This window comes from Dermacentor andersoni, chromosome 9, assembly GCF_023375885.2.
Source record: "Dermacentor andersoni chromosome 9, qqDerAnde1_hic_scaffold, whole genome shotgun sequence".
NCBI lineage: Eukaryota > Metazoa > Arthropoda > Arachnida > Ixodida > Ixodidae > Dermacentor > Dermacentor andersoni.
In genome coordinates this window covers 60,300,423-60,321,233 of record NC_092822.1, presented here as the reverse complement: position 1 = coordinate 60,321,233, position 20,811 = coordinate 60,300,423, and the positions used below count along the sequence as shown (strand labels likewise).

The window sequence follows — 20,811 nt, the reverse complement described above, 5'->3', positions numbered from 1 at the left end:
TTGAAGGATTGGTGTTATTATAAAATTTCACGCTTTGCCGACAGAAGTAAGTGCTAGATGCGGTGATTACTTCAAGATAAAAATTGTTTTAAGACTGTGATCGAAAAAAAAAAATGCACGTAGCGTTGTGAAAGAAACTCTGCGCTGTCACACTACGCAAATGTAAAGGAAAGAAATACAAAAACAAAACGAAGAGTTTGTAAAGCCGACTAGAATCTTTGCGAACATATTATAACTTATGGCACATGTGATACTACGTTACGCATGTCTTTGAAGAGCACGTTCCAGCCGTTCTGTTTTCTTTCATCTACGGAGGCCTTTGACGTATTTCCAGGTCTACGAAGGCTCTGTTATTTGAGTCCGCAGGTTTTCAAAACAATTCGTACAATTATTTTTTTTTTGCAACGTACAATACATTGGTCCATAAACTCTTACCTTCCGCGGAGGGACAGCCGCCTTGGCGTATGGGAACGCAGTGGCACCTCCCAAACTCACGTCTGAAAGCTGTCAGGGCGAAAGTAAAAATAAAGCAAATAGGCCATTTATTACGGCAGCACACTTACACCGACCATCAGAAGGCGAGGACCACCTTCACGAAAGAGTAAAAAGGGAAGATACAATGGCAAAATGAAATCAAATATTGTTTACGACTACTGGCAGAGACGGTGCATGAAATTGGAGATATAATAGTCATCAAAGGAAGTGATTAACACTGGTAGGATAACGAATGTCGCTGCAGCCAACCTTTAGACGAGGAGACACTTGCCTTCGTCTGGGCGGCAACTGCTTTTATCAGCGGCGCTTTTTTTTTTTTTTCATGTACACGTATTTCACATTTCTTAGCATCAATGGGGGAAGAGGGGAGAATAGGCTGTTGTGTAGAGTAGTAACAGCGTTGATATGGGGGAAGGGGAGGATTGGTGTTGATTTGGGATAGATATATCACAGGTAGGTGTACTGTTGTTTATCTTCCAACAGCCGTTCCCCTCCCTCACAACAGGGTGTAAGCGATAGCGGTCCCTTTCAATGCTGGAAAATAGGGGTACTGTTGTCGGAAGAACAAAGCGCACCACACGCCGGCCTGTTTCATCTCTGTCACAGCATAACACAATTTTATGTTCTTTTTTGAATACTTCCCCTTCCCTACCTTTATCTACCTTTATCCTCATCCTTACCATCAACCTATCAGAATGTTGCTATACTTTCCCGAGAAAACGTGTATGCCCATATGAGAGCCCGCTCATTCTAGGACACAGGTATTGAAAAATATTCAGCCAGTACTGGAACTAAAGTCGTTCTTCTGGTCCGCCAAAATGGTCACAAGGTGGACTGTTCGCTTTATTGCAATAGCATGTTTTTTTTTCTTCTTTTTCATGATATTATCTTTCATAATAAAAGGCAATGTTCACCTCTTTGTTGCCTTTTTTTTTTGTAAAAGGCTTCGTAGCCGCAAGTAATCACTTTAATAGAACTAGGTACTTTTCTACTCGGGCGTAACTGAATGATGTACCATACATGCGCTGTTTAAGGAAAAAAACTTTCACCGCACGCAATTATATACGGCCTTCTTTGCAAGGATCTAGGGAAGAACAGAATGACATCATTAAGGAATGACTGCACTGAGTGAAGTTGAAGTTACATTTGACGCCGTCGACAGAAAAGGGCGAATTATAGTATCCGATTTAGTGGCATGAATTTCGGTATCCAAATATTCATTATTAAGTGTAATTGGAAATATTAGAATTAGGATTTTTTTAGGTGAAATGCTTGCATGATAATTCGTACGTTTGTAGAACACAAAGGAATATATGCTTCCAAGGAAAACTAAAACCTTATCTTAATTGTTGAATAATAAATAAGAATGTTGCCCCTGATTTAAGAAACAAAGACGAAATGTGGCACCCTGTAGAAATCTACAAATTGGTTATAACAATTTCATATATGCATAACGGCAACATATATCTTATTATTTTGTGACATCTCTCGCGGAACCTTTATGATGCGGATATTTGTAAATTGTACAGTAAATAAATTGTGCAGGGAAACACGGCGTTTATACCCCCCCCCCCCCTTCCACCGCCCAAAAAAGAAAAAAGAAGAAAGTAGTTAACGACCGAGCAAAAACCGTGAGTTAAACTTGAAGGGCCTCTGTTTGCGTTCGTTTTGAGGAATGAGGCTTTTCACTTGCAGAAATGCACAGAGTCATGACGTTCAAAACAGCGCTTGCCACTTTCATGAGTGGTTCTTCGATGCTTATCATAACTACTATTTCATGGTTCGTTCCCGTCTCATCTAGCTATTCAAAGCTACGTTATAGAAAGCAAACGGAACGGCTTCATTACATACATTTCGCACGGCCACGAAGCCGAGATTTTTGGATGTAGTGTAAGACCAGAACATTCTTCTGAACTACGAATGCTAAAGTCGACTAAGGCTGACAGCAACACTGGCAACTACGAAATAAATGTCCATATTTCACACGCGCATGAAGTGCATTTTATATTAGAGTGTCTGAGCTTGTAAGCTTCTTAGCGTATACTTCTTAACGTTAACGGATTACCGGGGTACAGGAGCCGTGGCCGACAGGAAGAAATGCGGTAGCGACATCCCCTGACGATTTGTCCAGCTACAATAAATTTAAGTCCTGTTTCTGTTGGGTGAGTGTACTTGTCGAAGGAAAACCATAAAGAGACGGAACATTAACGCTCACGTAACTACAACCAATGTCTTACACCATTAAAATAGAATACAGTAGGTCAGGGAAGAATACTAGGTTTGAGTGCTCCATGGTGTTAAATACTGTGTCACGAGAAGTCGCCACCAGAGTTGTTTCCGTCGTGCACCTCTCTACGGTAACGAAATATTGCGCGGACGGTAATACGTTCACGGAGAATATAAAATTCTCCGTTAAGTTTTGTTGCTGAGAAACATGCCATATTTAAGTCGTGTTTGACTGCCGCTGTCCTGGCGAGATATCTGAAGCGGCGGAAGTCACAAACGGAATGATGTCTTTTCTTTTTTCCAGCTGTAAAAAAAGCAAGCAAAAAGAAAACCTTTGACAAAGACTGCGAGAAAGTGAACCGAACAGCACACTTTCAACGCCCCGAGTCTCGGACGTCGAGCAGTGCGAGGGTGGCTGCCCTAAACTCACGTAGAACATGAAGGTGGCGATGCGGTCTCCGGACTCCTTATCCTCTAGGTCTGATTGTTCCAGCTGCGCGAATCGGGTGGAAAGAACAGAAGAGTTAGTCAAAAGGCACACCAAAAGCGTATTAGCTTCATGCAGACGCAGTCTCGCGTGCCGTAATGAAAAACATTCATCGGCCTTTCCACTCTGTGAAGAAGGACGACCAGCGAACCTGTTATGCGTTCTGCTAAAGTAACGAAGCTATATATGTGTATGACCATATATATGCACTTAAAGCCTGCGTCTCGCCAGTGCTGCTTTGCCGCCGCCGGTGCTGACATTCCCGGTTCTGCTCACGCCGCCGTTCTCGACGGACACGCTGCCGGTCTTCGTCGGTCGTCGAACACAACGGGCCAGGCTCGTCGATGCTATAGCGGCTTCATGCCGCCGGCGCACTTTGTCGCTTGGGTCGTCGTTCTAGACCGACACGTTGCTCCTCTTCCGTGCACACGATATGCTCCACCCCATAGAACCGCTCAGTAGCAACTGCCGATATGGTCGCTAGGCGACACTGACGTCACTCTAAGACGAACAAACAACAGGCGATATATACGTGCACGTTTCTCGTGGTCTTTACACGGAGACGGAAAGATGCATGCTACGAGTGTCCCCATTGGTGGGTTGCGCCACCAGGCTCTTGCTGCTATAGGCCAGAACACGACAGCCTCGAACGGGATGGGCTGAGCGCATACTCCGGAACCCAGCGACCGGCCTCCATCTTCCCTGAGCTGCCAACACGCGCTCGCGTGCATGTAACGTGCGTCTATTACGAGGTGTTCAGTGTGTAAATATGTCTGTGCCCGCAACATCCAAGTGCAGGACATCATCGGGGTGTCACTGCGTCATATATGGATGTGCAAATAACCAGCGAAAACGAAGCAGATTGCAGCGCACCGTTTGCGACGAACACGATGTACGTCGAGAGCTGTGCCGCTGTGGCATATTCAGCCGTACATATCCTTTTGTCTCTGTATGTGTGTATCTGTGCTTGTCTCGCTATGTGTATGCGTCTGTCTACGGGCCTCGATTGCACAAAGGCCTTAGGTAGGCTTCGTACAGCGGCTCTCGCCATAGAACTTCGCACCTGATTCACAAGTAAATTCCGCGAAAGTGTTCGCACCGCTACAAAGTTCTGACGCTCATGACAATCAAACTCATGCATAACAGATTGAATTCCGTGCACTGGCGTTAGTGGCCACGAAATTTCGCAATACCTTTCATCAACTATTCGAAACCTTTACGTGTGAAAGCTGGTTTGTGTTGCTTGTCGTAAGTGCTGGCCAGATGGCAAGAGCGGCGATATTTGTTAAAGAAGTATGCATACATTGCACAGTAGATCCAACACGGTTGAACTAATGTTAATTTATTCTTCCGCCGTCCCGAGGCAAAAAACTGACACATCGGCGCACGTGCGCTACGCTTACTCTAACCTACGGCATGCCACCTGTTTTCAAAGTGCGGGCCACGAGATTTTTCCAGGCACAACAACGAGGCGGTAAAGTATGTCGCGTACTGCAAGGCTTTTACTAGTTCATGACGCGCACTGTCAGACGTGCAAATCAAAGTGGAATAGCCGCAGAACCAATATTTCCGCCTGCAAAGGTAACGCGGACTTACCAGAATGATCCGCTCCGTCTGCGGACGTTGCGCTTGCCACAGCCATTCCGATTTGCAGCACAATCTTGCCGAGAAGCTGAAGTTCACTAACTAAATTCGTTAGCTGAAATTTACCATCCGGTCCTTCGTGAGAACTTCAAAGAAATGTAAGTGCGTCTACCTGCGGTCGCCCCTCTTGGCAGCTCGGAGCCGTTCATGGAGGAAGCGCCCACTGTTCTGCACCGTGCGCTGGCTATCGCAAAACGTTGGTTGCGTGATGCTTCACTCACCGTGTTAAGAAGGCACCTCAGGCCGCAGTCAATGAATCTAAACGCGGAGTCAGCAATGGTAATCTGCCTCCTCGCCGGCGCGCTGTCGTAGTGATGCGCGGCCACCCGAACTTTGTTCAATAAAGCACGGCGATTCCTCAAGCGAGAATCTGTTTGTGCTCATAAACTCCAAATGGATCGCAAATGGGTCGGTGTGTCGTACGTGTCTCCAGTGCGTTCTTGCAGTGCAGTGAGAATGCGTACATTTTTTGCACATCGCCAGACGTCTGGCTCGCAAGTCCGTCTGAGAGCCCCAGGAAGCACAAGCTGAGAAAAGCAAGTGCACGGAAGGCAGCGATAAAGGTGACATTCTTTTAAAAACACGCAAGAACTGAGCAGCGTCTGGTACCTGCGGTTGATGAGAACAGTTCAGTTGGCAAGCCTTATAAGGCATGTTTATTTTAGTAAAAGCCGGTAAAAGCGGCCGATTCGACCTCACGGCCAAATTTGCGAAGTTCATTATGAACTTCTTTCAACACGAGTTCGGCAAAGGTAATGCAACGAGACATCGCGATTCTTTAGTATTGCTGCGGAGCGCGCGGCTCCGAGCAGCCCGGTTGCGCGCAGCGTGGCGTGGTTTCGCGAGAGATGTAAACAAGAGAGGAGAGCTGGCCCGATAGGCGGAGCGACGCCACGAGCGATGCCAACTGAGGTCTACTATATTCGTCATTCAGAACACTCACATGCGGCGCCTGCGTGGTGATCCTCAACTTACCTCCTCCTCCGTGAGTCCCTGCAGCAGATAGTCGTGGTGCGTTTCGTAGTGACCCCCGGGTCCGTATGAGTTGTACTGCTCTTCGCGAGCAGCATGCAGGGAAAACAAAAGAAAGGTGAGATTGAGAACGCTGCGCGTGTAGCTTGCGAAGTTCGAAGGGAAATAAAAGGTCTCCCAACTACCATGTGCCAAGATTTAAAAATAAGCAAATGCCGCGTGGGCCGAACGAAGGCAACGTCATTTGCCGTCGTTTGGAGATACTGAGATTATTTTGCATTATGTCTGAGCATATAATTAGCCCTAATTATTCGATCAACTGCTCAAATACTTTAGGTAGGTGAAAGATTTCATGGAAAAATTGCAGAGCAACGTGAAAAGCTCCCGGTACAGCTTTTTTTCTTCTCAGTAAGGCCATATAAACGTGTTTTTCCGAGTGTGAAAGAAACACGGGAATAAGCGCAAGATGTCTTGAGCGGTCAATCGCGTGGAAATATCACGTTATCCGCGGTCTGCTAGTTGGGACACCCTGTATACAGCCGCTACAGCACACAGCAAGACGCGTCGGATACATCGGCGCGGGAATACAAGTACTAAGCTCGTATATAAAGATATGATACCCGGGTCAAGATAATGTTAAGCGTTTAAAGTCTTGGGTATGCGTAACCTGCGGCAAACCAGCCTTCTTGGACTTCCGAAGGGTATGAGAATTTTCTTACACGTACAGACTCGCTGCCTTTGATGTACGAGTTTGCTTGGATTCGCACCTACACATGACAGTGTTTATCTTTTTGGTTTTTTTTTTCAGTGAATAATCACCTGTATTATCTCGGAGTCTCCGCGCTCGTAGTCTGTGGACAGTCCGGTGAGCATGGCCACCCGTTGGTTGACCCTTTCCAGCAGCGGGTCGGTGTCTGGATTTACCCACGCCACTTGACTGATGCGGCCGGTGTCCACCTTTCTTTCGGTCCACTCGAGGACTGTGGCACGTGCCAGCTGCGCAGGGAGAAATGCGATTTCACAGCGCTGTGAAAAACTGCAACAGTCATCATGCCGTGGTGAAGGACTGGGGCGAGACGGCGTGGTCGGTATCGAATGTGAGTGCAACAAAAACGCGAGTCCCGGAATTGGCCTTTAAACGTAATAATACATGATTTTATTATAAAAGCTACCTTCCGTACAAATTATGCACGTAACTCATATAGGCAACTTTTTTGAACCAGTAATCAGTTATTTTCTTTTCACACTTCGCTCTGTATACAGTCTCCACGTTGGAGTCCGGCTATGGGCTTGTACGGCTGTTGCCGTGAATACTGATGGTGTTGTCTAGGCAACGCCGCCTGAGTGGGGCACCCAAAGTGGCCACATGGTCAGGGGCAATGTTGTGGACTTGGGTCAAATTCAGCCATATTGTCGCATTTTTTATTTGCTCAGTTCTGATTGGCCCAGCGGCATGCTATGGCTTCTCGGATTGGCTCAAAATGCTGCTAGTAAGCAATTTGACAATGTCTACAATGGCAACCTCAGGGTGTGAGTCGCGAGTCACTGTAAGAATCTCCTACAAACAGACACTAGTACTTCAGAAGAGTGCGACAAATCGTAGAACGGAGCGGTCATTAATGTATATGTGTCTTCTATTGGCATACAATACATCTGCGAAGGGTTCTCCGCTTTCTTCAACATTGCTTGCCTGTACTCAAGAAATTAAGATAAGATTTAGTGCTTGCTATGTTTGCTACGAAATATATTCTGGCGACGTCTTATGATACAGTAAGGCTCGTAGTTCAATTATCAGTTTGAGAAAGACTGTAGAGGATCCTTGTGCAACTGTCGTTGATGAAATGAATGAGTTCCTCATCCTCATTGGAGCGCTTTATTAATCGATTCTGTGAGTAAATTCGTACCAATCACTTTCTTTTCTTTGCACGCGAAGTTGTTTGATTGAGGTCTACAAATGGGAACGATATTCGTTCACGTTCTGGTCTTCTTGGTCATGTGCGCTGAGCAGCGCGAGCTGACGGAGAGTGCGAGGAGAGGCAGTTGCTCTATTTGTTTTTGCAAGATATGAAGAATGGGTGCGCTCTGCCTTCTCTATCCGGGCCATTCAGCGTACTCCTCTATGTCACCTTATAATTGCTTGTTGTGATGCTAAGGCAGCCCTACCATCGCTGATGCTGACATCTTACGAAGACATCTTTACTATACTGCCAGGCATACATTGTTTATCCTTTTTCTTGTGTCCGCTATTGCGCATACTACCAACTTTTAGGTTTACCGCTCGGCCCAACGCGCGCCCGTATTTATCAGAACATTCTCGATTGGTGCCGCCGATTTCGTCTGTTTATGTTGTCGCCGAATATCGTGTAATCGAATTACAGGGTCGACGCGAATAATGTTGTGCATAAGAACCTACGCCGAGTCATGTAAAAAAATTGCCGACGAGCCTGGATCAGATTTCGACGATCCACGCATGCGCTCGTCTCTGTCGTTCTGCCCGAGCGCGACTTGTGTTTGTGAGCACAAGTTTGGTCCAGTAAATAGTTTCGTGGCTCTACTGCATGCCGCGCGGTCTCGTTCTGCACCTTCGCGACAGCGACAATGTTGTTACGCTAAAGCGACAGCAAGGGCAGCAGAAGGGGAGGACGAAGCAGGCTTGTCTTTGGAGCGGCTTGGTGACGACGCCGGCAACCCTTCTCCCCTTATCATCCATTCATCTTTAACTAAACGCACCCGGCCGTAGCAGTTTTGGTGGAAGAGGTGGGTAAAAGACCAGCGCCCACAAAATAACAACGAGCCGACCGCAGAGGCGCAATCTATTGAGATTCGCCGAAGTCGAAGAATTACCGGTCTGCCATCAGAGATGGCTCCCGGCGTCAACAACCCTCAACCTTCTTCCAGCGCCTCACGGAAGCCCTACGTCGAGCCACGAACCTTCGCCGGAAAAAACTGGTCAAGGCTTGTATGGATCGCTCAGCGACTACTAACGAGCAAGTCGGTTCAATGAATGGAATGCCACAGAGCAGCTTAACGACGTTGTCGTCTTCCTCAAGGGACCGTCGTTTTTGTGGCTTGAGCACCACTTGCTCGACAACGTGGGAGAAGTTCATAGACGAAATCAAGAAGTACTTCGGAGAGTCGGCAGCTATAAAGAAGCCTGCTGAGGAAACGATAACGCAACGCGCTCAAGTTCCAGGTGAAGCTTGTATGCACGACGCATGCACATCGAGCATGTCCTCAAGTTGTGTTAGGCCTTGTGTCCTCAGATGACAGACGAAGAGAAAGTTGATCCTTTTCTAAAAGAGATAGCCGAGGTCGTGTGCCAGTTCCTCATCGGCATGCACTCCGTAAATGACGCCGTTCAGCCCTGCCGCACATTTTAGCGCTGAAAGCTCGGCGTGTCCCACCTAAGTTCGGCCGCCGGGCCAACGTAACTAACGCCGCCAGTGTTGACGTGTTCCCAGCTCCATCCGACCCTGCGTCAGTGATACGGCAAGTGGTGCGCGAAGAGGTTGAACTGCGTGAGGCGGCTTCCCTCTCGGCTCCTCGGGTTCGAGAGCCATTTTCTACCAGCGACTTTTCTGAGACATCCATCACCGCCACCTTTGTAGATGCCTATACCATTTCACTGCGTCGAAGAGGGCCAAACGTTATCATGAACGCACATCCCAGCTGTCAGTCCACGGCAATTACTCACAAAGACCACCTGTAGTTTCTGAAAAATGGAATGGCCTGTGCCAGTTATCCTTCTGCTGAACATTTCAGTGCGCCCTGCAAGCGCCCCATCTGCTTACAATGCGGCATTCACAGCCACGGCATCCGCTTTCGTGCTCATTACCGTCGCACGACACCACCGTCCTATGAGTGACCGCCTGTTCTTTATTGGCGTAGCAATGGGCGCGGTGACGGGACACGCTGGGCCTCGTGTCGACTCTGATAGCGGACGAACCACCAAGCGAATAACCATAGCGAATAAGCTGCTTGTGTGTGGAGTTTGACGCCGGTGCCTTCAGGCCAGCGCTGGTCTCTATCTTCGCGACTACGTCACACGTCACCACCGCTGGGAAACTAGGCGGTGCGACCAATGGAGGTGAGCTCGTCAGTCATCTTCTGCTACAGGGCCGTATGCCTCCGCCAGTCATCATCTGTCATGATAACGTCCGTGTTTTAGTCGACAATGTTGCTACTTTTGCCTTATTGGACACAGGAGCGAGCCTGAATTTCCAAACCACACTAGGCCGTAAAGTGATGTTTGCCTAGGCTAACGTTAATAAATTTCGTGCTGTGAGTGGAGAGCTAATTGCTCCGTTCTATTGTTGTGTGCACCGGGAACGTTTATATTTCCGGTAACCTGTATCAAGGCGAATTGCAGTGCTTCCTAAATCCGCTTCCAGCGTATTTCTGAGTCTCGATTACATCAGTGCGGTGCCGCTGTTAACTGCCGTACCGAGGAGCTTTTCATCCTTCCTCCTCTTGCCGAGCAACCTGCTACCATTTCCCGCACTGCCACTGTTATTGAAGATGCCGTCTTACTGGCAGGTCCTTTATTCAGTGTTTGAGTTGCTGCTTGAGGTGTTGTCGTCCCATACATTTGATTGTATTGTTGAGCCTGCGCTTTCGAGCGTTATGAAGAAAAGTGTACTCGTACTTCGATGTGTTCTGTCTGTGGCCTGGGAACAACAACACTATGGTAATCAAATTTATCCCGCGAGCCTGTTGTGCTATTTAGCGGTATGCGACTTGCCTCTTTTGAAGCGGATACTAGACTGAACATGGACCCGTTAACTGATGACACGTCGCGTTGGCCCGCTGTTCCTGAAGATTCGTTGTCGTTTCTCATAATGACCAACAAGTCACTGTCTTTGGAGAAGCGTTAAGCCCTGGTCAGCGCCCTAAGCAATGAGGCTTCATTGTTCGATTTCTCGCAGGGCGAGAGAGAGAGAGACAGAGGAAAGGGGAAAGGCAGGGAAGTTAACCAGAGGGGAAGATCCGGTTTTCGCAGGGCGAAGTTCACGTTCCAAGTATGCGGGCGCGCCACAGGATCGACACGTGGTCCATGTATTTCATAAGGCCTTAACGCGTATCCTTCATGGAGTGCAAGATCGTCGCTCCACAGATTCACGACATTCTAGCCAAGGGTGTTGTCCAAGATTTCTGTAACCCTTTGGCTGTGGCGGTTATCCTCGTGAAAAAGAAAGACGGGTACTGGACGTTTTGCGTCGACTACCAGCGTCTCAATTCTGTGACGAAAAAAAGATTTGTATTCACTCCCCGTATCGCCGTCTGTCGCCGCCGTAGTCGTTCGCTCGGTTACGCCAGGGGACGCCACCGACGCCGAGGGACGCCGACGGTCAACGCAGCAACGGACGCCTACGAGCTGCGCTCTAAAACGTAGAAAGTGGTCATGTATCCACAATGGCTCTGAAGTATAGTGCAACTCTAGCGTTGACTTCAGCGGCCATAAAATTTGAAAACCACGTCATGTTATCCCTGTATTCCCAGTTATTTCCAGTCACTGGTAGTTTCTCGAAGGCGTTAACAGCGTTTAAAGAAGAGCCTGGCATCAGGCGTCCCACTTCGCCGGCAAGTGAGACAGATTAAAATGTTTGAAATTGTTACATCGACTTTTAACTTGGTGAACGCTTCGCTTGGTGAACGCAGGTGACGCGCAAGAATATGAATGCTAAGCGCACGCGACGCTTGCACCCACACGCGTACACTGTCCGCATCGCAGATTGAATTGAAGACAGGGTTCACGCGGCCATACCATACGCAGCAGACGCCGGAGTAGAAGGCCCGATTGTAAAAATTCGCTTACTATCTAAATTGCCTAGCATGGTGCCTTCACACTTCACACTCGATGGCCCCGGACACTTGCTGTCAAATAGCTGGCGTGAGGAAACGCGGCAGCAGCAGCGACCGAAGTGACCTTCGTGCTATCTATCACTTCAACGCAAACTGAGTGCTGACAACACAGCGCATGCAAAGCTAAGAGCCGTCGGCCCACCTAGACTGGGCCCTGAAGAGCAAATCGCTTACCTAGAATGTCCGCAAAGAAGGTAGCTTTGAAGATAAAGACCACGTGGCCTCGCGCAGCCGAAGTACAAGGCTCCCACTCCTTCCCCTCCCCCGGTGTCACGAGCGCGGAGGAATACGGCGCGTTTCATCCGCTTGCGCACGCGAGATTGAGCTGCCATCGGTGGCTCACCGTCGCACGCTGTCACTCCCCTTACAGTGCACGGCCAACGAGGAGGATGTTATCAAAGGACTGGCCTGGTACGTATGCATCGCAAAGGAAACCTGTAGCAACTGTCAGAGGAGGTAAACCCAGCGCGCCTCCATCTATCTTCCTCTTCCGCGACATTTTGCCTCCTTTCTCCATCCCCGCTTCGGTCTACGCTACCTACACATTCTTCTAGGTAGGGTTACTTTGCTGCGCGCTCAGCGCGATTCTTCGTACTTTCCCCGGCACGCGAATGCTTTCACCTTCAGGCGCCTGCCTCCTTCCCTTGCTTCGCGGCTGCAATTCGACACAGCCGATTTCACGAGCGGGCCAGTTACGATTGCGCATAAAATTTGGAGGACGCTTAAGCTTCGCCTTTAACAGTGAAACGCTATAGCATGGAAAGATTCCTGACTGCTTCTAATGCTTCCTGGCAGCTGAAGCTTATGCAACCGTAATGTTTAGCGGGAAACGCTGGCGGCGAACACTATCCACGAAGGCGAGCTTCCTGGTAGAAACGCGGCCTCTTGCGTTGGACTTCCTTTCCTTATTTTTTCATACTTTTAATATTTCAGTCTGATAAGGTTTGACATAAAAGCCATACGCAGTCGGCGATTTGTGTCATGACATATGTTATGTGCTGTCATTCTCAAAATACCGAGGAATAACTTTGTAAGGAATGTAAAACAATGTATAAGAAACTATAGCGACAGAAGAACTTTAGTGGCATATAGAATACGTACAAGTTTCGCTCACAGGACGTCCGACGCCAGACCCCGACACCGGATTTACTGTGACACTGACCCTTAATGCTTTCGCGGTAAGTTGCGACTGCGCTAGGTCCTTATGTGTCTGTCAGAACTGGATGGATTATGAAAACAGGAAGACGGAGCTATTTAGCATAGACCAGTAATAGAGAGCTGATTTTTTTCATTTGCAGAGGGAAAGGAGCCCGGAAAATTGTATCCTAAATATTCACTCGCCAATAATGCCGGAGTCATGCTTGAGTACACGTTCTGCATGCTTCTGCTAGTTTAAGAATGACACTGCACAACCCGCCCCTTTGGTTTGCGAGTTTACTTGAATCATGCGCTTGAATTGAACGGCTGGAAGCCGTCCCGAGGAATATTAATTCCAGAGAACTACAAAAGCAAGCACCGAGTAGGACTACTCGTGCCGGCTCGCATCACTGATGTATCAGCAGGGTCGCCTGCTACGCTTTCTAATACTTTCTGTCAAGGGTAGCAGTAATGAAGCAATAGCCTTGGCAAGGCAACTTCGGAACGTACCCTTTGTTTAGCGTTTAGGAGGACTGCGGAGACAATACATGGACTGGTGAGGCTTAGCAACATTGGCGACACAAGCATGGGAAACTGGCTACTTTTGATAGAGACTGACCACGATGCTAGTGTAGGCATAGAAGCTTTCTCGTCTGCTTGTACCGATAAAACTAAGTGCTTGGCACAGCAATGACAAATTTTCAGTAATGCGGCGAACAGACGGCCGATGCCATGTCGTGGTGAGGACGCCTAGTGGCAAAAAATTTGCCACCTCTGGTCTTTATTGAGAGAACGACACAGTTTTTCATAGACGGGTGTGACGCTAACTCTGCGGAATATGAGAAACAGACTCACTGTGGGCTCTCCAATGCTGCGGATTGCTTGTATCTCCTTTGGCCAGATGACGTCGTAGAATTGGACGATGTAAGGGTCGAGGCTCATGACCTCCATTTTAACCGGGCCAATTCGGAAGTACGGGTGCGGAACCCTCAGGTAACAGCGCAGGTCCTTCTCTTCTGTAGCATTCTGCGCACAAGGTCCAGGGTGAGGTATATACAATACATAATAAATATAAGCTCTGTCGCATGCATTCATGCAACGCAAGCTGTTAGTGATCGATAGGCTCTGGCTGTAAGTAGGCTATATAGAATTTTGTTTATCGTGGTTGGATAGCATTCAACGAGAAGCCGAAACAAGACAAAAGGCTCGCAGTAGTACTGGAGACTTGAATGACGTATTGAATGACTCTGTTTGGATTTACTAAGAGTGGCCTAACGATGAAAACCTCGGCACACAACAAAGTGGTTGGACAAGGGCACTTGTATTCTTCAGGGCAGCAATTTATTAGACCGCTGGCTAAGCGGCTAGGGTTTCCTTTGTTCATCCACCACTGATCATCAGTAAAATTTAGCCGCATTAGTTGCTTGTTCTTCTTTTGAGCTAGTAATCTTAGTGATGCTTACAGAGGGAAATGGAGCAAACGGAGAAAGGGGGTTAGACTGAAAAGTCTTGTTTTCGTTGTTAGCAACACAGACTTTTAGTGGTTGAGAGGGAACGTTCAGAGTTGCTCGAGAGGTGGTCTCAAGAAGGCATGCATGCGCATCGGTGTCTGTCTGCGTATACAATTGCAGTATAGGCTCGTCTGCATGGTGTTAACTGAAACCGGCACAAGGTCCTCGCACTCTCGGTACACCGAGGAGGGTTACTGTTAACACAGTGGCGAGCGGCTATGGTCTGTCCTCCACCATTAGTTATACCGTAAAAAACCACGTGGCGTTCAAACAGACGCCATCTAGAAGCACAGATTTGTATTCGCATATATTACTTTGTTTAAACTGTGCATTCAGCAGCTGTAAGAGACTGTTGTCGAAATTGGTGCCTTGAAAGAATGGAATTTGCTTCAAACTTTGTACTATTGCGCCATTAAAAGTGTTCCAGAGAACCGGAGCATCTTTGAGAAACATTTACTACCTTTGTACAAGTCCCACCATAAATTTGAAAAGTGTGCTCCCATACATTGAGCAATTGCCATCCCTAGTTCTTTCCTCTGCGTTTCTAGTTTTGGTCATTTGCGTCCATAACGCACTGCCGCTTGCTAAAGCGCGCTTATTCCGAAGAAATCCTTTCCAGCTTTTCTTATTGGCTAGTGCGAATTGTTTAATGTCATTTTGCTTTGAGAATTGATGATATAGCTCCGGTCGGAGTGCATTCAATGGGGAAATGACATGGCGCTGATCGCACTGAAAGAAAGACGCAACAAATATGAATACTGAGGAAATGATGAAAAGAATTATGCGTATCCCACGGACTTTCAGAATCAATGTAAGCAAAGCTTTCTGTGCGGTTTGCTTTGATTGACTATAACCAGCGGGGATGGTCACGGCGAATGTTTAATTTTCTTGTTTGTTTTAATATTTAATTTGTTTAATTTCTTTGTGAATGTTTAAGATTACCTTGCGCGCACTACTGCTTTTTCTGCGTAGTGCACAGAACCCACAGGGAGAGGTATTTGTTTGAGGCATTGCTGTGGGCCATACTTCGTAACATCTGGGAGGGATGAGCATTGTCATTGCTTCACATGGCACATCGCGTAGTGGCAGAAGTATTAAACTTTATTTCAATTATGGCGCTATACGTTCCAAAACCACAATGGCTTATGAGGCACGCCGTAGTGGCGGCCTCTGGGTTTATTTCGACACCGTGGTGTTCTTTAACGTGTCCCTAAATCTTAGTGCACGAGCGTTTTCTTATATTGCACCGTCGAAATGGCGCTGCCGCGGTCGTGATCAAATCCGCGGCCTCGAGCAACACCATGGCCGCGAAGGTACCGCGGCGGGCGCAGGAATGTTGATTTGACGTGCGACCGCTTCTGTAGATTCGCCTGGACCCTACGGTGCCGTTTAGTTAATGCGGCTGTGCTTCTGCATGCCCTGCGCAAGTTGTCGGCTTGACATATTTGCAGGCTGTTTATTTTTCAGAACTAACAAAGGCGTTCCCTACCGTACTTTGAACTTAAACTTATGGAGTTTTCCCGCAGCCGCTGTCGTGCACGTCTATAGTAGTCGGATTTCCTTGCCGTCTCACGTTACAAACTCCCCTGCCTTCCTCCCCCCCCCTCCCCGACCCACTCCTTGTATGAGAATGCTAGCGAAAAGTGTGCAAGGCTGTTATTCACTCGTTTCGCCACTGCGTCGGTTCCATCCATTCTCTGCCCTTCGCCCATTCTTTCTAGCTTTCCTCTGAACTTGCACGTTGGTAGAAAAGTAAGGGCTGCAGTTTTTAGGGATGCTTGTGCGGGGAGTCATGGATAATTGTAGCCTTTATTACTGGCTGGCGCGAATCCTTTAATTATGTTTACTTCGCGAATTGATTATACAGCTCCGGCTGGAGTGAGTTCAGTGTTGCAATGACACATTGATGATCACACTGAAAGAAAGACTCATCGAATACAATGCCAAGAAAACAATGAAAAGAAAAATACGCACGCAACAAGAAAGTTTCTAAGCGACTCACCCGGATTCTTTCTCCGCGGCAGAGGTCGTTGTACGCCTCCAGGTATCCTTCGGCGAAGGGCATATCAACGCTGGGCTCCTTCGGCAGGACTGCAACGTAAGGTTGTTAATTGTGCAAATGGATGCGCGCCGGAACCGAAGCAACACGAATGGCATAGGTTCAAAGCACAACCAGACAATTTATTGGGACCGCGTAACACTCATGTTCCCTTTCGCTTTTCGCGATTTACCACGGTTCTTCTTCTTATTTCTTTTTTACTGCGCATTGTCACTCACTAAATCGTTGTTTGATATTTTGCGTTGCACTCTATGATAGTCAACCTACTGGGAACCACAATGAGTTTTCATATTTTCCTATGGCATGCGCTTGACGTATGTTAGTGAGGACGATTTCGTTATACAATTTCGATGGTTTTCAATAACCATGCTAATTTTTTTTAAGGTTAGTCTGCTTGCCCATAGCTTAGTAATAGTGCTGACGTCTGTCATCATCATCATCAGCCTAGTTACGCCCACTGCAGGGCAAAGGCCTCTCCCATACTTCTCCAACTACCCCGGTCATGTACTAATTGTGGCCATGTTGTCCCTGCAAACGTCTTAATGTCATCCGCCCACCTAACTTTCTGCCGCCCCCTACTACGCTTCCCTTCCCTTGGAATCCAGTCCGTAACCCTTAATGACCATCGGTTATCTTCCCTCCTCATTACATGTCCGGCCCATGCCCATTTCTTTTTCTTGATTTCAACTAAGATGTCATTTACCCGCGTTTGTTTCCTCACCCAATCTGCTCTTATCCCTTAACGTTACACCTATCATTCTTCTTTCCATAGGTCGTTGCGTCGTCCTCAATTTCAGAAGAACCCTTTTCGTAAGCCTCCAGGTTTCTGCCCCGTAGGTGAGTACTGGTAAGACACAGCTGTTATACACTTTCCTCTTGAGGGATAGTGGCAACCTGCTGTTCATGATTTGAGAATGCCTGCCAAACGCACCCCAGCCCATTCTTATTCTTCTGGTTATTTCAGTCTCATGATCCGGATCCGTGGTCACTACCTGCAGTAAGTAGATTTATTCCCTTACCACTTCCAGTGCCTCGCTACCTATCGTAAACTGCTGTTCTCTTCCGAGACTGTTAAGCATTACTTTAGTTTTCTGTAGATTAATTTTCAGACCCACCCTTCTGCTTTGCCTCTCCAGGTCAGTGAGCATGCATTGAAATTGGTCTCCTGAGTTACTAAGCAAGGCAATATCATCAGCGAATCGCAAGTTGCTAAGGTATTCTCCATCAACTTTTATCCCCAATTCTTCCCACTCCAGGTCTTTGAATACCTCCTGTAAACATGCTGTGAATAGCATTGGAGATATCGCATCTCCCTGTCTGACGCCTTTCTTTATTGGGATTTTGTTGCTTTCTTTGTGGAGGATTACGGTGGCTGTGGAACCGCTATAGATATCTTCCAGTATCTTTACATATGGCTCATCTACACCCTGATTCCGTAGTGCCTTCATGACTGCTGAGGTTTCGACTGAATCAAATGCTTTTTCGTAATCAATGAAGGCTATATATAAGGGTTGGTTATATTCCGCACATTTCTCTATCACCTTATTGATAGTGTGAATATGGTCTATTGTTGAGTAGCCTTTACGGAATCCTGCCTGGTTGACAGAAGTCTAAGGTATTCCTGATTCTATCTGCGGTTACCTTAGTAAATACTTTGTAGGCAACGGACAGTAAGCTGATCGGTCTATAATTTTTCAAGTCTTTGGCGTCCCCTTTCTTATGGATTAGGATTATGTTAGCGTTCTTCCAAGATTCCGGTACGTTCGATGTCATGAGGCATTGTGTATATAGGGCGGCCAATCTTTCTAGGACAGTGTTCCCACCATCCTTCAACAAATCTGCTGTTACCTGATCCTCCCCAGCTGCCTTCCCCCTTTGCATAGCTCCCAAGGCGTTCTTTACCTCTTCCGTTGTTACTTGTGGGATTTCAAGTTCCTCTAGCCTATTCTCTCTCACCTTATCGTCGTGGGTGTTACTGGTACTGTATAAATCTCTATAAAACTCTTCAGCCACTTGAACTATCTCATTAATATTAGTAACGATATTGCCGGCTTTGTCTCTTAACGCACACATCTGATTCTTGCCTATTCCTAGTTTCTTCTTCACTGCTTTTAGGCTTCCTCCGTTCCTGAGAGCCTGTTCAATTCTATCCATATTATAGTTCCTTATGTCCGCTGTCTTACGCTTGTTGCTTAGCTTAGAAAGTTCTGCCAGTTCTATTCTAGCTGTAGGGCTTTCATAAATTGGCGTTTCTTGATCAGATCTTTCGTCTCCTGCGATAGCTTATTGGTTTCCTGTTTAACGGCGTTACCACCGACTTCTAAGATTGTCGTTCATTGCTTCAACACTATGGTCCTCTTCCTGGGTTAAAGCCGAATACCTGTTCTGTAGCTTGATCCGGAATTCCTCTAGTTTCCCTCTTACCGCTAACTCATTGATTGGCTTCTTATGTACCAGTTTCTTCCGTTCCCTCCTCAAGTCAAGGCTAATTCGAGTTCTTACCATCCTATGGTCACTGCAGCGCACCTTGCCGAGCACGTCTACATCTTGTATGATGCCAGGGTTCGCGCAGAGTATGAAGTCGATTTCATTTCTAGTCTCACCATTCGGGCTCCTCCACGTCCACTTTCGGCTAACCCGCTTTCGGAAAAAGGTATTCATTATCCGCATATTATTTTGTTCTGCAAACTCTACTAATAACTCTCCTCTGCTATTCCTAGAGCCTATGCCATATTCCCCCACTGACTTGTCTCCGGCCTGCTTCTTGCCTACCCTGGCATTGAAATCGCCCATCAGTATACTGTAATTTGTTTTGACTTTACCCATCGCCGATTCCACGTCTTCATAGAAGCTTTCGACTTCCTGGTCATCATGACTAGATGTAGGGGCGTAGACCTGTACAACCTTCATTTTGTACCTATTATTAGGTTTCACAACAAGAGATGCCACCCTCTCGTTAATGCTATAGAATTCCTGTATGTTACCAGCTATGTTCTTATTAATCAGGAATCCGACTCCTAGTTCTCGTCTCTCTGCTAAGCCCCGGTAGCACAGGACCTGCCCGCTTTTTAGCACTGTATATGCTTCTTTTGACCTCCTAACTTCACTGAGCCCTATTATATCCCATTTACTGCCCTCTAATTCCTCCAATAGCACTGCTAGACTCGCCTCACTAGATAACGTTCTAGCATTAAACGTTGCCAGGTTCATATTCCAAGCTAGTAGTTATTCTGGCGGCTAGCTTCCCACGTCTGTATTGTGTTCTAAACCGCATGTTCCCTTTCTAGGTTTGTGTGTATGACCTATATAGTTATTTGTGTAACGCTCCTATGGGATGACTTCTATTAGGATTCCTCCCTGCCCCTTCAACTGCGTAGAATCGTGACATGAGAGCCTTCGAAATTATATCGAAGAACAAATCTTTGTACGTTTGACGCGCCAGATTCACTCCCATGAATGGACTTATGGGTGGATTTGTAAGTCAGTGACACTATGAATAGGGTGGATATTGTACGAACCTTCTTCTCGTAGTTGGGCGGCACCGAACTTGTCCTTCTTCTATTGCCCATTTTATCTTTCTTTTTAAGCTCTCCGAACTGAATATAATATCTATCGTTAATTTCATTGAGCATTCATCCGGCCTTTGAGCCACCAGTCATTCTATAGGCAGGGACGGCCCGCTGCTTGAAAGGTACCGTTTCCTACACAAGCGATCTTCGATTATGCGATGCGCGGGACAACGGAATTGTGGTACAGATATCTGTGAGGTTAGTCGTCGACGCGGTGCGTTCTATTACCTGGACTGCTATCTTTCATTGCAACTTATCGATGAGGCATCTGAAGTGAAAGAACGTTCTTCCCTGCGCTGTGCAGTGAAATTGGTGCATCGCGTCAGAATCGCTGCACCAAACCGGCACAAGAAAGGTATAAGTCGTTGGGTCAGTGTTGCTTTTTTCCAGATATGTTGTTCCCACGTTTTAAATGCGAGGCATTCTGGGTAAATTTAAACCGGTTTTTCCTGCCGGGTATCTGACACTTTTTCGTGCACCGATCCCAGAAGCAGTGTAGTATTGCACAGCGTCTCAAACGGCCACCTGGAAAGGCATTTGCAGCGCGCTACTGTAGAGCCCGGTAAGATTTTTAGAATTGCTAGAAAGTACAGCGGGGCGGGGCATTTCTCGAGGCGCTCGACATTTCTGCGCAGGCGCTAGTAAGACCTGGTGCGAGAGAGAAAAACTGGGGGCTTTTGCTCCTTGAATATCTGACGCTGCCTAGGTACTACGAAAGAGAAGCTTTTTTGCGCGTGTTGTACGCGTTTGTCCCTAGGCGTGGCGGCATTACGGAGTGGGGTCAAGCTTGTTTACGCTCGGACGCTGGCTGCCGGCGCGGTGAAACCGGTGAAGCAGCGGGCGCTGACG

The 20,811-nt window shown here is 47.3% G+C and overlaps 1 protein-coding gene across 1 annotated transcript in view; it reads right to left on the bottom strand.

Annotated features, from left to right (window-relative positions):
* LOC126528088 (prolyl 4-hydroxylase subunit alpha-2-like) overlaps positions 1 to 20,811 on the bottom strand; it is a 103,393-nt gene that overhangs the window by 67,893 nt on the left and 14,689 nt on the right. Inside the window, exons 6-7 of the mRNA XM_055069116.2 lie at positions 16,337 to 16,425; positions 13,679 to 13,849 (exon numbers count right to left, since the gene is read on the bottom strand). Coding sequence (XP_054925091.1) covers positions 13,679 to 13,849; positions 16,337 to 16,425 — 260 coding nt within the window. The remainder of the gene's footprint in view (positions 1 to 13,678; positions 13,850 to 16,336; positions 16,426 to 20,811) is intronic.